The sequence below is a fragment of the Petromyzon marinus genome, chromosome 43, assembly GCF_048934315.1.
Source record: "Petromyzon marinus isolate PM22_M1 ecotype Great Lakes invasive population chromosome 43, UKy_Petmar_22M1.pri1.0, whole genome shotgun sequence".
In the NCBI taxonomy this organism is placed as follows: domain Eukaryota; kingdom Metazoa; phylum Chordata; class Hyperoartia; order Petromyzontiformes; family Petromyzontidae; genus Petromyzon; species Petromyzon marinus.
The window spans coordinates 3,031,948-3,048,072 of record NC_133709.1 but is presented as its reverse complement, the minus strand read 5'-3'; the positions used below and the strand labels follow the sequence as shown (position 1 = coordinate 3,048,072).

The window sequence follows — 16,125 nt, the reverse complement described above, 5'->3', positions numbered from 1 at the left end:
TCACGTGAAAACAAATGCACTCTATTAACTTACTGATCTTACTTACAGGCTTAACGTTAACCCGTTAGACTCTAATCAGAACGGACAATCGATAGCAGCGGCCCCGCTTTGTTCTGTCACGAATTCTGTGTGATCTGGATGCGGGGGAAAGACCGGAGTGCCCGTTTCGTTTAAAACTTGACGAAGGCTTTAAGAGGGCAGGGAAGACTTAAGGCTACGGGTCTCTGTGTGTGTGTGCGTGTGTCTCCGACTTTTTGAGCGAGGTATTAGTGGGGAGCGCTAGTGTAGTAGTTAGCGCGCTGCGAACCCGGCGATCCGGGTTCGATTCCCGCTCGTGGCCCAACACCCAGTGACGATCATCTGAACCGGTCCTGGGCCTCCCCTAGGTCGACTCAGCCTCAAATGAGCACCCGGTTCGGTGTGCAGTGAACATCACCACTGGGGAGACAAAGGCGGCCGAGCGTGGTGTTGGCCACCCACCCCCACTCGTGTGCCGTGCCTGCTTTTTTATAGGCGCTCGCTAACAGCACTTGCCCGTTACAGGCTACTTTGGCGTGAACAAGTTTAGGCCGAAGTTGCGATAGACCAAACAGACGGGGCGGAAACAACAACAGCAGCAGCAGCCCTCTCCCCTGGCTTTATTAATAACAGACTGAACAAAATCAACTTGACGGTGGTGGTGGGGGGTGGGGGGGGATTTGCAGAAAACCGTCGCGCCCTCTGCAGGACCTTTTCCTGGAAATGGGCGGCGGTTGTGTATCGCGAGTATTTATACCCACGCACACAGCTCCAGCCAACGAGCACAACACCATCACCGGGCCTCCCTGTGTGTGGTGCAGCAGCAACAACACTGGCTCGGCTATGCCCCGAGCAAACTCCACTTGCGATGATGGAGCTGTGGGATTGGTGCTGGAGGAGGGAGGGAGGGAGGGGGGGGGCGTTATTATAATAAATTATAATTATCACGCCAAAACTAATTACTCCCAAATTATTAAAAAAAATGTCGCTTAAACGCCTGGGAGTTTTACGTTTGGTTGAATGGCTCCAACCGACTATCGGAACAATGCCATCCAGACCACACAGCTGTAAACTATTTTTTTTTTACCAGCTAAGGGCCCCCCACTGAGCTACACAGCTCTTTTTCAGAAGCATCCTGGCCATCGCAAATGATAGCTCAACGAAGTGGCTTATCACGTAGAAATGTTTTGCGGCCAAATACTCTAAACCTCGTGTCGATGCTAAATGTTGGAGGGAAAAACCGAAGGACGCGGAGAAAAAATCCACGTGACCACGTGACGAACACACAAACTCCAAATATACGGGCACATCAGGGTTTGGATCGAACCCACGACCAACTGTATACCTGGCGAGGCATTGAACATCTTGCCACCGTGGTACACGTGACGACGCGGCGTGGTGAAGTATGGTCAAACGACTCGCCACGACCGACAGTCACAACACAGGGAGGATGTGTTGACCGTCATCCAGCAGTGGATTGACACAAATCTGCTCCAGATGCCTTGTGACCCCCCCCCCCCCCCCCCCCCCCACTTAATCGACCCCTAACATTTTCTTCCTTTGCATATTCATTTATGTTTCATGTAAACGTTACTTGAAAAATATAAAGTTTTAGATAACAAAACGGGGGTTCCAAGACATCTGGACCACCCTATACACATGACTTGGATGTTGCAGGCCCCCCGCCCCCCTTACCCTCACAATTCAATGAAATTGTCACGATTTGTGGTGGCAACTTTATTGAAGGATAGAGTCCTTTTTTCAGATTATGCATGCGATCGCGCGATCGTTGAGATTCTATTCCAACCTACGGACTCGTTCCATCGTTACATCCCCAACTAGATGGCCAATGTCCTCCGGGCCAAACTTCTCCATGGTAACACATGGCACGCAACGGAACAACGGCAAACACCGCATGCATTGCACACTGCCCCGTGTGCTGCATTGTGCTCGTCCATGGGCCCAGAGCAAATACATTACTTGTTAATACCACCAGAGAGATGGCGACACTTGACCTGTGCCAACATCTTTAAATGGCCAACCAGCGAATTACACAATAACCGTATTTAACAAGTATGTTTATCACATAGTCCCCATTGTACAACACATGCACACAAATTTGTATAGCTAAATAGCTGCCTCCTGCAGTGGTAATAGATTCTGCAGTTGGCGCATGGACTACGTACCAGAGTCTATTATGTTTTTAAACCAAAGTTTGGGTTCATTATTGATAGATAAGCTATCAAACTGAATCATGCACTTTTTCCGTGATCAATCACTCAGGCCCCTTTTAAAAAGGCATTGTCAGTGCTTGTCTGCAGATGATTACGTCTCTGAGGACACACGGGGGAACAGAGGTGAGATTAATATCCAAGTATTTCGGGGTAATAATAGGGTTTTTCCCCTTTTTTCTGGCAACAAAACTGAAACCTTTTCTACGAGGATTCATGTCTGCATTAACCACAATACCTATAGTCAAAACGCAAACAAAAAAACATACATTGATAATATATGCATTGTCCTTGAAACTGATTGGTCCACACCAAGGGACGGCTTTCTTTTGAGCCTCGAGCACCAGAAGGGGAAAACCCTATTATTACATTTTGGTACTGGCAAAGGAGGTCTAATGGTGTAGATATTTCGGGGTATTCGATTCATGGAGAAATTGACCCTAATTGGTGGGGTAAAAATACTCTATTAATTTGATAGTCGGGCTTCAAGGCTTCATCTATAATCTCCCTTGGGACAAATCATAACCCGGGCCCACCCAACAAAAAAGTTCGAGACAAACGGATACCTCATTAAAACAACGGCACGAAACAGCACGAGTTTTTCGTGGTTTGGAGAGGAAGATATGCCAGCCAGCGACAGTCGCAGACACCCCCATTGGGACCCCACTGCAGCCCGAATGTCTGGGTGGCCGCAGCGTGTATTTGGTTTTTTGCATGGCAGGTTTGTTGCCTGTGTGCCGGAAAGGCCCCCCCCCTCCCAAACCCCTCAAAGGGCTTGCAGAAGAAGAACAGAGTCATCTCGTCTCATGCAAGTGTCCCCCCCCCGTGTCCACACAGTTGTCTGTCGTAATGCAGCAACAACAACACCACCCTCGCGAACATTCCGCTAAAAGGAGACAACGCAGAAGAAAAGATCGGAGCCATCCGATCAATTCTGCAGTGTCGCCCGTGTCACGCAGGTTCTTGCAGCACACCACCCTCGCTAACATTCCGCTAAAAGGGGGAATAAAACATCATTTCCGAGCCACAACAAACAAAATCGTTGTACACATTAACACACACGCGCACAAAATTAAGACACGACCCACTTCGCTATACACATTAACATAACAACGTTACGTGGATGCGCGTGTGTGTACACACCATCTGCACGCCGTTAAAAAAAAAATAAACAGCATCCCAAAAGTCGAGTGCTTTATTTAATTAATAGAAAAGTCAATGGGGCCAAAAGTATTGCAAACTTCAAGGACGTCTACAGACAATCATGTTCCCCCAGTGCGCCGCCGTTCCATCTGACACACCCAGTGACTCATGCGGTGTGAATGATGAGACTTAACGTTCGCTCAACCGTAATGCACCACAGACGCCTCACGCTTTCGTACGACGAGGCACCAACAAACGCAAGGCCCAACGATCCCAGCAACAGCAAAAACGCCGAGCGTCCGGCAACGCAGGCTCAAGAATTTATTGCGCGTGTGTTTGTCAACCTTTAGAGCCCATCTCTCTGTTCATGTCCCCCATATTTAATTTTTCAACCGGTGCCGTATTTGCGACCGCGCATATCGTGAATTTGCATGCTGGCCTGGAAAACCCCCAGAGGGGAGGCGGGGAAGGGTGCAATGCTGTGGGCCCATTACCCAAAGGATCGCCACGTGTTAAACGTGCGTTTAGAGTATTTAACATTATTTTCGCTGCTATACATTTCCAAATGAAGAGCCACTTTGTTGAGCTATCGCACGTGGCCAGGTCACTTCTGACAAATATGCTAATAGCTCAGTGGGCTTTTACCTGGTAAAGTACAAATCGTTTAGCTTTATTTGTATCTTTTCGTGATTTTCTTAGCCTTCCGATACTTTGTACTCAAATCGTGTTTTTGTATTGCTTGTTGTTTTAACGTGCCCCGACTGGACATCTGTGAAAAAGAGCTTTATAGCTCATCGGATTCCTCCAATTTAAAACAAATATTCTGATTCTGACTCTTAAATGCTGATCACCTACCGAGAGAGCTGGACTGCGTTTCTAGACTCCTTTAATACAATTTAATAGTAAGGTCGAGTGCAACTATGCATCAGTTCTGTCCATTTGATGAACCAATATGAATTAAATGTTCTTCGAAAGTTGTATTGTTATTAGGAAGTTTCCCTATTTAAAAAAAGTGGACAAAATATGTCAAATGGTAATTAAAAACTTGGAAATAAACACCATAACAGAAAAAAAGTCCAAATATGCAACTGCGTTTTTGCACTGGCAGTGTCCCGTCAGCTCGCAAATCAACAATTACCTTCAGAGGACACAATGCATACCTGGAAAGCGTTACAGAATCCACGCACGTGCGCGCTTATGAATTTCCTGTACATCCTTTTGTCAGGAGGGCCCCTCGCTTCGGGATGTTTGTCCAATGTTGTACCAATAATTTAACTACTTGGCGATGCTGTTGCTGCGTTAGCATTGATGGACAAGCACAAATAACAACAACAAACTCACTGAGGTCAAGAACACTGTAGTAGCCAACGCCTACACCACCTGGCAAGCCCCTGGATAGTCACCCGCCAAGGAAAAACACAGACTCAAAACTGCACTTTGAATACATTTGGTCCACGCGGTTAACATCGGCCCAGTTGTAATTGACACAACAACAAAACAAATGTTGTTACAAGTCGGTAACGAAAGTCCGGCTTGCGGGGCAGAAATGACTCATCCGCGTTTGATGTATAATCATGCCAGGTGCGGGTGAGCGCGATCAGGTGCGAGTACTTCTCATGAGTCACCACCGACATCGGGCCAAGCCAAGCCTGGCACGGCTCATAAATAAAGCACAAAGTGGCAGGCATTGTCTCCCTCCCGACATGGGCACCCTTCTTCACCTCCGCTGGCACAACTGGATTGCGTGTACACACGTGCGCCGTGAGTGCGGGGAGCGGTGTTGTAGCGGTCGGCGCTACGCTGCTCTACGAACCCGACCACCCGAGTTCGATTCCCGCTCACGGCCATCAACACCAGTGACGATTATCTGAACCCGTACTGGTCCTCACCCTAGGTCGACTCAGCCTCAAATGAGTAGCTGGTGCGGTTTGCAGTAATCATCGCCACCGGGGAAACAAAGGCGGCCGGGCATGCTCGCTGGCCACCCACCCCCTCGTGTGCCGTGCCAACCTGCATAGGTGCCACTCGCTAAACGGCACTTGCCCCAACAGTCCGTTAAGGCTACACAGGGTAGGGGAGGATCTTTGTCTTTTGTCTGTGCGGCACACTCTTAAAACACATGCTGCTGGAGAGCTGCCGGTGATTAATTACTCGGCGTAAACCGAGAGGGGTTCCTATTTATCAACTCAACGCCCTATACTTAAGCAACGCTCCACGTGCAAGAATAACCCCTACCCCACCCCCCATTGATCCCGTGCACCACAAACACCCTGTTGAGGCCAAGCCAGTGGGCCACATTTAGCAACCAACACATTGTAGACAATTTCTACACAGGGCGCTACATCACTCGTTGAATGTTTATTTTTTAGTATTAAATCGCCACGACCACGACGACGCCGTGGTGTAACTTTGCGCGCCCCCCCCCCCATACCTCCTTCGTATCATCGGTCAAGGTGGGAATCTGGCACAGGCCTTCAGAGCCTGGCCCATCAAGCTTCCTCCCTGGTGCTCGTAGGCCCATATAATCCCAGGATTTAGGTTGTCTGCAAGTGAAAACATTAAAGCCCTCCAAATTGCCGAATTGTCCTCAACCAGATTATGGGACGATCTAACTGTGGTACATTTCTTTTTAAATGCGCATTGCATTGCAGCATAGCCCATATTATAAAATAAACGTTTAGAAATGTAAAAAAAGAGAGAGAGAAAAGGCACTCAGGTGCTTTTAAATGCAGCTCAGTTTCTTGGAAAATTGTTTCTTGAGTGCCGGGTGACTTCATACGTGAAACTATTAAGCGCGAATCGTGACTCGTTTGAACAAAAATGCCGAGGAAAACAATGGGGGCTCAGTTTGTGTTCACGTTGCGTTGACGACTCTGGGCGACTTTGACGGGGCGAACGCCTTTCACACGCGCACACACACACACGGAGTCCCCGTGCGCGGCATTATTTCGCCGTTATGTAACCGCACAATAAAATCGCGCTCTGCAAACACTCTCCCCAAAAAAATGTGCGACATCACGTGACCGCCATACCCAAAAGCAGTCCGAAGCAGCTCCAAAAAAGCCACACACGGGCACACGAGTTGACCCCATCATTCATCCTTGGGATTAAAAATCACTGCCACGGAACTTACTTGCGTAACCTGCCCCCCCCCGCCCCCCCCCCCCGTCCACATCTACCCAGTCTCATCGAGTCCTGTGCTCCCTTTGTGTTGCTATTGCACCTCATGTCACCACCCATTTGCTGTCTCCAGACAAATGTATCATCCGTCATTTTTTAAAATATATATAGAATAATAATAATGCATTTTGATTTAAAGCTTTCGTGACTGCAGGAATTCATATTCTTGGTTCTTTCGGTAAAGTCACGTAGAAGGGAAACAAACAATAAAATACTCACGACGTTTCGACTGCAACACAAGCAATCATCATCAGGTGTGAAAACCACAACAAGAAAATTTGTGGTTTTCACACCTGATGATGATTGCTTGTGTTGCAGTCGAAACGTCGTGAGAATTTTATTGTTTTATATTTTTTATTGTTTCCCTTCTACGTGACTTTACCGAAAGAACCACGAATAATAATAATGAAGACAGCAGCTTGGAACTGCATGGTCGATCGATGCGTTGATGCACCGTATTCCTTAGGAACTTAAAAAGGGATAAAGTCCACGTGACTTTACCGAAAGACCCAAAGAATATTTAAAAAGGGATTTTACAAACCCGTGCCTCTCGAGTGATCCTTAACAGTACGTGACAAGAAGCATTCAAGACAATCACAGCCCAAGACGCTGGCGAACATCTGGGAATCTCAAATCGCGATGCCACGCGTGTCTCCTCATGCCATGAGCTTCACAGCGATGAGAGTCGTACGATAACATCTTCATTTTATCGCTTTATCGCCCTAGTTCAAACTTTTGCCCAATTGTAATTATTTAAAAGTAATGCACGACAACTTCACGTACTCCACGGCATGGTTTAAGTAAATACAGCGTTTTCTTTGCCGTTGGCACGCTGCTACGGCTCGCTCGATCGCATTTGCACTGACGTCATTCCGTCATTCCCAGGTCTCCTTCGCAAAAAGGAACGCAGGGCTCGGTCAGCTCGGCAGGCCCTCAACACATCAATAGACAAAGGACTCGTTATTGCATCCATTTACCGTTTTATGGTGAGGCGCCGTGGCGGCGAGATGTTAACTACCTCGCCTGGTGCGCAGGAGGTCGTGGGGGTCGATCCCGACCCAAACGCCTGCATATTTGGTGTTTGCGTGTCTCTCTCTCTCTCTCATCCTCATCACGGTGGCTAGGAGATGTTAACTACCTCGCCTAGTATGCAGGAGGTCGTGGGGGTCGATCCCGTCCCTAACGCCTGCTGCTGTATATTTGGTGTTTGCGTGTCTCTCTCTCTCTCTCTCATCCTCATCACGGTGGCTAGGAGATGTTAACTACCTCGCCTGGTATGCAGGAGGTCGTGGGGTCGATCCCGACCCTAACGCCTGCTGCTGTATATTTGGAGTTTGCGAGTTTCTCTCCCCGTGGTGGCGTGTATTTTTCTCGGGGTCCTCTCGTTTTTCCCTCCACATTTGCCTTTGGGAGTATTTGGCTGCTGTAAATTTCCAGGCGATAAGCCACTTTCGTTGAGCTATCATTTGTGGCCAGGTCGCTTCTGAAAAAAAAAACAAAGAGCCGTATAAGCTCAGTGGGCCTTACTTGGTAAATACAAAGTTTACGTTAAGTACCGTAATCACGACGAAAATGTTACATTTTGCTGTTTGCGAGTGCAACGCGGCGCCCCCCGGCAAAAGCCCCCAGTGGTTGACAAAGCAAGACGCCTCATCTCACTTCCAAGTGGATTTGCGAATTTCCCCAAGCGATGCTCACGAGTGCGCTCGATGGAAGTTCGTGGTTTCCACAAGCAGAATTTGCCAACGTCCTCGAAGCTCTTGTGCAGGGGTTTTCGGCGAAATTTGGCGGAATTAATTTCGACACTCCGAAACTTCCCACGGCACGGGCTGAGACTGACAACCGTCTCGTCCGTTTCGCAAAAGCTTCGCTCGATCGTTGCACGTTTTACTTTCCTGACAACGTGTTCATTGAAATAGCAATTGCTTCATTACATTAGCATAAAATATTTTGAGGTAAAGTATTACCTATTAAGTCAGTGCTTGAGAGATTATGATTTTCATAGCTATTGCAATTCATTTTTCCTCATGTAACTCACATGCAGCATGTGCGTTGTAAGGGGCCGTCCATAAATGACGTCACGCGATTTTGGACGATTTTTGACCCCCCCCCCTTCGTCACACCACGTCCCAAAAAGTCAGACCCCCTCTCAAATATGACGTCACAAAGCTCTGCCCCCCCCCCCAAAAAAAATGCTTCAAATTGCTTTTTAATGCGGCGCTGCACTCTGATGTTGTAGGAGAAAACATTTATTAAAATTATATTTAATTAAGTAGAACGTGTTGTCTATATTTATTTAAAGTTGCGCATTGTGATGTGACGTCACATTTCTCAACCCCCCCCCCCTCGTCACACATCGTCACAAATGTCTGACCCCCCCCCCTCAGGCGCGTGACGTCATTCATGGACGGCCCCTAAGCGTGACAGATGGTAAAGTTTACATTGAGTGAACTTCCGTTAAGGAAATCTTTATTCGTACTAGAAGTTACAGCAAAGCACGAGAACAATACAATCCAGCCAGAAATTCAATTACAAAGCTACGGTCAACTGATATCGCATCATTCCGTATCGTGGAAAAAAATGTTACATCGCGGCAGCCCTCACTGCAAGTGGCCTGGGGATTCCGACTGCAAGTTGCCCCATCCCAAAATAACCACCGTGTCTCCCGTGTCAGGGTGGTGGCGGTAACTAAAAAACACTCCCACACCCCTCTTCAAAAACCGTCCTCATCCACGCGCCGATGGACCAGCGAAACCAACACAACAAAGGCAACTGCAGGCAAAAGTAAGAGGGGCAAAGCACAAGGGGAAGGGACAAAGCGGAGGCAAGAGCAACACGAATCTCGATCGGGGGTGTGGCCAAGGGGTCAGAGGATTGAACTCGGCCACTGCTCACACCTGGGGGTGCGCGTTCCGGCCGTGCGCGTTCCAGCCGTCCGCGATTGGATCCAAAGTGCGAGCGATTGACAAAGTGCTCGGAGCGCAGCACTGAGAACGGTGAAACGGTTGGAGAGATTGGTTTTGGTCGTGTCTTACAACGGATACACCTTTTTTTTCATGCTCGACATTTGTTACTTGATGGCCATTTCGAGGAGCTGGTTTCCCTGCTTGCAGAGAAAAGTAAAAAAAAAACCCGCCAGCATTGAGGGTGGTTTTCTGTTTAAATATTTCAGGTCTTATCGGGCCCTGTTGGACTTTAACGAACAGGATACAAAAAAAGGGGAAAAGCTCCGCATCAGTCATTCGGCGAACGCACGCAGTAGCTCGCCCCTTGTGCAATACTGCAACGTAATTTAATTGTGATGGCTTTCGCTGGAACGTGACAGCGCCCACGCGCCAGACCCCGTGTGTGGAAACACCACCCAGCAGCAATAAGTCGACCGTGCAGACTCCCGTTACCCGCCAAGGCCATCAAAGTCTCACGCTTTAGAAGAAGCACACGCCTCATTATCGGAATTGGCTGGGCCCCTTGGACCCAACGGCGGCAAGTTAGTGGACATTTCACAGAATTCAAAAAGGAGCATTTCAACCTGTCAGCAGCAAAGCAAAATTCACACGTGGGCCCCACGACCTCCCCTGCACCCGATTGGCCGAGACGTCGCCATGACGATGCTCCAAAGCGTAACGACTCCTTCCCTGCCATTGGCTGCTACCGGAATGAGGGCAACAGTTGTGCAGGACTGACAGCTCCGCTGGGTTTACGTTAACAATGGGATGCTCGGCGCTGTGAATTGAGAGATTAAACGCACGGGCGACGAGCACAATAAGCGCTTGCGAATAAAATTACTCCTGCAGACGCATCGATTGCCGTTTCAACTCGCCGGTAGATGCGAACGTCTTACACCGTAGAACGTACTTTTTTTTTAAATCATAGAAGTCAAGTCAATTCAGTGTATTTACACTCGCGAATGACGCCCAACCGACCCTAGTTGTGTTGGCAAGGCAACACCGCAATTTATTTAGAATTGCAGGTACAGTAATTGCCTAATTTGAGGTCTGCACCGGTACAACGGAGGTCGCAGTTTTGCACATGAGGCCACAGCGGTGAGTAACACTGCGCTTGTCACTGGAAAAATCCCCAAATGATGTGATGCACAGTCACGGAACTGTGGTCACGATACTATTCAAGAGAATCAATTCCTCTTTCCCCTCCACGTTTTTACTGTGTTCTCATTGGTGGGAGGTGTTATCGTGGGTCCGATCCCGACCCTGACGCCTGCTGTATATTTGGAGTTTCCACGTTCCCTCTAACCTGTGGTGGCATGGATTTTTCTCCTGTTCCTCCGGTTTTTTTTCCCATCACATGCGCTAAGAGTATTTGGCTGCTATAAATGCCCACGTGACGATAAGCCACTTCGTTGAGCTATCATTTGTGGCCAGGTCACATCCGAATTAGAGGTAGATAGCTCAGTGGGCCTTACCTGGTAAAATAAAAATGCTTAGTTTTCAGTAACAATTAGCAACATCATTCGCACGCATCATTTACATACAGAGCACATCGTCGATTCTCACGCGCGTGCTTCGACTGCCCTCGTCACGAGCGTGAACGACGGATCGATGAGTCGCCACGACCGCGTGGGCGTCTCGCCCACGTCATTTTCCCACGGAATATTTAATGACAGCAGCAACAACACAATTAATTGCGGACTCCCTAAAAATAACTCGAGCAAGTCACATGCGGTAAGATTGAGCAAATCTCGGGCATGGTTTTCCTACCGACAGGATCACACTTAATACAGTGATCGTGAACTGTCATGATAAATCAAGATTGTCATAATAATCAGTCCGTTTGTCAATGCACTGCTGGGAGGACGATCCATTTGTCACGACGATTGTTCAGCGCAGGTTGATGAAGAGAGAGAGGCAGGGGCAACCGTCGGTTCAGATTGTATACTTTAAAGAGTTACCCCATGCACTAAGTCACACGAACTGCAGCAACATTTGTGCTGGGAGTGGAATACTGCAAGTTACCGCAAAGAAGGTAATCAGGTTTTTTATTTGTATCACCATACTTCACCAAGGCTGGGCATGACCAAAGCCGATATCACTCGCCAACTGATAGCCGTGGCCTCGAATTGAACTCGGAACGACGAGATTAATAGCACAGCGCTCCACCCACCATCGCTCGATTCCCATTATCAGGTCAGCGGGCTGCGCTATCAAGTGTACAGGCGCTGCAATTGCGCCAGGGTTCAAGGGTCAGAAGGGCCTGTACGCCAGGCTACCGAGACGAGGCGTCCCATTCCCATCGTTGCACCAAGGGCCCATGCACAACCACGTGGCTACAACCACCGACTACACAACCACAGACTACACAACCGCATTTTAAACTGTCATCAGCCAGTGTCTATCCACTCTTAGATGAAGGCCTCCCCACACTCTGTGACGCGGCGTTCTTCCTCCTCCTTGCGCGCGTTGCATTTAAAACCAGCGTCTTAAAAAAAACAACGAATATTTAAGTTTGCAAAAATTACAAATCCTGTATATATAGCAAAGAACACTAAATCAATTTGCTCCACTAGTTTACAGTGCCAGTCGAGTTTCTCGAGGCACGCGACGACAAAAGTGTTCGTTCGTGTGAGCCAAGTGTGAGTGCAGGTCTTTTGTTGTTGTTGATGTTGTTGTTTATAAATGCCACACAGCCCAGCGTGACACAGCCGCAAAGTTGTGCCAACTGCACGCGCTACTGCCTGGGCGCAGTCGCCCACAGCTTTCTCGGGGCATCGCGCGCGTGCCACTGAGCGAGAGCGCGCGCGGCCGCCCGCCGTACCGCGGGTAGGAATGTTTATAACCTGACAGCCATCGCGCATCATCCTCCATCCCCCACAACCACCTCCCCCCTAAAGCGCCCAATTGCTGCCAAACGCAGACTAGGGGAGGCCTGTGTAGTGGTTATTGTTGTTGTTGCTGCTGCTGCTGTTGCTAACGCACGGCAGGTCGCGTGGCCGCGGTTTCAGGCCGTAAATAATGCTGCAGCAAGAACAACAACAACTACAACAACAACTACAACAACAACAACACGCGGCGGTTCAAACCAATGGGCAAAGCGATATTGAATTTTCACCAGCTCCCGTCCACCAAAGCAACACGAGTTGGTTACACCCACAAACCACAGTGTAGACGACAGGAAAAGGTCGCGTGTGATATGGTGGGGGGGGGGTAAAGGTGTTTAACATTAGTGGACAACAAGTAGGCCCACATATCCTCAAGAGCAGTGGTGGCGACCCAGCATCTCCCAACCCACACGCTGCTCTGTAATCCACCACGTGCGGCTCTATCGAAGGGGGGCACCATAACGTAGAACGTGCTATCACAGCAGTAGCAAAGTATAAAGAACGTCTCCCGTGCTGTGCCGAAAACTGTCAACATATACACAGTGCACTTATATATATGTGTAACAATTGGCTCTTTGCAGAACTCACGGCTACTTTTTGGATCTTGGTCCGTTCAAGGTTCGGCCACCCCTGCTCCATAGAGAGGCGTTTCGAGTGGGGGCAACGGCGTGAAAACCCAACAATTGTAGAGCTGCACCTTTATCAACCCCCCCCCCCCCGACGCTTTTTTTCTGACTTGTCTTTATGCACCCAATCCTTGCAAAACGAGACCACGTTGCAGCGCGTTCTGCGATTAAAGTGACGCCCCTTCAACAAGAAGAACAACAACCGCCGCCGCCGCCGCCACGAATATTCAAACAAAAAGAGGACATCCCAGTGAAATGGGCGGGAGCACGTTTCACCGTCCAGACAAAAGGACCCACACATTACACTGCTTAAGCTTAGCCGAGCTGCTGGGCCTGTGAGCAAACAGGATGTGCGTATACAATTCAGTCAGCCAGCACCTAACAAGTTCTGATATTGTAATAATAATTTAGAGCCTTTTTGTCGGTTCACTACCGGGCAAAGAAAGGCCTCCTCTCCAAGCCTGTGGCGGGTCATCGGTTGCCGTTTGACTATACTTCACCAAGCTGGGTAGTAAGTGTGGGTTCGTGTTAAGGGCAATCGGTGAAAGGAGTTGGGGTGGGTGGGGGCATTTACCAGATCACCAATACCGCATGCTACTCACCGATGTTAGCCGTGGTAAGGAATCTAACTCAGGTTGCCGGCGTTTCGTTCGCGCATTGCGTGAACCACTTGCAAACCACCATTTCCCTCCTCCTTACCCATCCACTTACCTAACTGGCAAATTCGCAATTGCAAGACCACACAAAAAATACATATAGTAACAACGAGCAACTGAACGTGTGGCTCTCTGCTTCGGTTGAATCTGTTATGTAAGCGCATGTGTGAATGACAACTACGATCATCCCCGCAGCAGCAGCAGCAGCGGCGGCTTCTGGCAAACCATCGAACCGAGGACTGTCGCGGGCAATCGCGCGCTTTCAGATGCGCTTCTGCGGCCGTCTGGAACGCTCTTCCCTTCCGATATTAGTAAGCCACTGGAGCTATGCACTTTCAAATCAAGACTGAAAACTCTTCTCTTTAGAACTGCTTTGTGCGTTTAGTTTGTTGCCCTTCAAACAGCCGCAACCTTCGATTAGCACGGTTGGCTACGTACGGTGCGAAAGACGTTGAAACATACATACAGACATATACAAATATACACGTAACCCACCTTTACTCTTGTCCATTGCTGGGAAGCTTCATACACAACAGCTCGGATGATGAAACTCACTGCCGAGTTTCTGCGGTGGCGAGACTCTGCCGACTTTGTTTTGCTGTTGTTCCGATCCAGATCGCGTTTAGACAATTAAAATAACAAAATCCCTTTCTGGTTGAGGTGCAAGAGCGACCTTTTTTTGCTACCGTCCGTTTGATAACACACACACGGAAAAAAAAAGAAACCGCGTGAATGAATGAACCTCGGCTCGGTTTTTTTTGTCGTTTTGCTGCATCAAAACGTGCGAACCGCCGCCGCTGCTGTGAACGCCTACGAATGACGAGCGCGCGACTCAACTCACGCTTATAAGTGTCCCTCAATACGCCCCGAGCCACCGTTTATTGTGCAATCCGCAGCTCGGTCGCGCTGTGGCACCACCCACCGACCCCCCCCACCCAAACATCACGTTACTTGACATATATTGGATGGACGCGGCAGGCGCTACAAAAAAAAACTAGGAGGCTATCAGCTGAAATTCACAATACACCAACAACAGCAGCGGGCAGCACCAGCAGCAAATAAAATGTGAACACAGGAAACTCGAAGTCACGCAAAAAAAACCCGTGTGTGGTCCGGCCTCAGCAACAACGTCCTTTGTTGCACGAAGCTCGGACGCGACCTCCTCCTAAAGTGAGGTTTCCTGCTTTGGGAGAGAGAGGGAGAGAGGCTGCAAAAGCCACCGCGCGTGTATGATTTACACGTGTCTCTGCCAGGAGGGGCCCACAGAGGGAGGGTCTTGACGGACAACCACCACAAACCACCGCCACCCACCTCAGAAAGTTAGGGACATCTTTCTCCCCCCCCCCCTTAAGGCCACCAGTTCTCCAAACCAGTTTCGGTTTTTATATTACATTTTTTTTTATCTCTCACTCACACTTAGTTCCCCTTTAAAAAACTAAAAAACCCGTGCACAAAATGTGCGTGCTATTTGCACGTCTACGCGCGTACAAAGCATGTCGATGCGTGATCCAAGGTACGGCTGCAAATGGGGACTCAGGAACACTGCGTCGTATTGCACTGTGTTTGTGTTGTACAGGGTGGTCCAGATGTCTTGTGCTCTCCTCCCCACCCACCCAATCAGAAACAGAATATTTATTTAGACTGCAGGAGAAATCCGATGAGCTATAAAGCTTTTTTTCACAAATGTCCAGGAGGGGCACAGGGTAAGAACGTTACAACAACAAACAGTACAAAAACACGGCACATACAAATACAACGCGAAATCATCCCCATGCTACCAGGCAAAGCCCACTGGTGTATTAACTTACTTTTCGGAAGCGCATCCAGGCCACAAATGATAGCTCGACCAAGTGACCCGTCATTTGTACATTTATTAGCACCAAAAATCATCTAAATAATGTATTATTTTTAATCATAAATACATTCATTTATATATATTAGTTTCCCTTTTAAATAAACCTTACTTGAACAAATATTAAGTTTTAGAGAATTAATCGGAGGTCACAAGACATCTGGACCACCCTGTCGTTGGATTGGGGGAGTTCAATGCAAGCTTGGACATCTGCCTGCATATGTGAATAACCCTATCTACCTTCTTAATTAACATCAAACACCAGACATGAGAATTATGGTTGACAACTCTGACTGACGCCATTCCGGGAAACGTTTAATTTTAACTAGCTTATTTTCCCAAAATAATCCATTATTACAATCTTCTGGATTGCTTTCAATAATTTACTGGGGCATCTGTGAAAAAGAGCTTTATAGCTCATCGAATTCCTCCAGTCTAAATAAAGATTCTGATTCTGAATAATCACCCGGGAGATCGATGTCAATTCCGGGATGGTTGGCAACCCTAGAGAAAGTCAGTATCTTTGTTAATCCTGGAAAAAATCCGATAAGCTATGAAGCTGTTGTGGGTTTTATACAAATGTCCA

At 48.3% G+C, this 16,125-nt stretch overlaps 1 protein-coding gene across 2 annotated transcripts in view; it reads right to left on the bottom strand.

Moving 5' to 3' along the window:
- The window catches only part of LOC116951466 (dual specificity mitogen-activated protein kinase kinase 6-like), a 60,735-nt gene that overhangs the window by 22,276 nt on the left and 22,334 nt on the right, over nucleotides 1-16,125 (bottom strand). The window contains exon 1 of one of the 2 annotated variants that reach the window (XM_032970089.2): nucleotides 14,183-14,890. The exons of the other annotated variant lie outside the window; for it this stretch is intronic. Coding sequence (XP_032825980.1) covers nucleotides 14,183-14,198 — 16 coding nt within the window. The 5' untranslated portion in view covers nucleotides 14,199-14,890. Of the gene's footprint in view, nucleotides 1-14,182; nucleotides 14,891-16,125 lie in introns of those variants that run through there. 2 annotated transcript variants of the gene reach the window in all.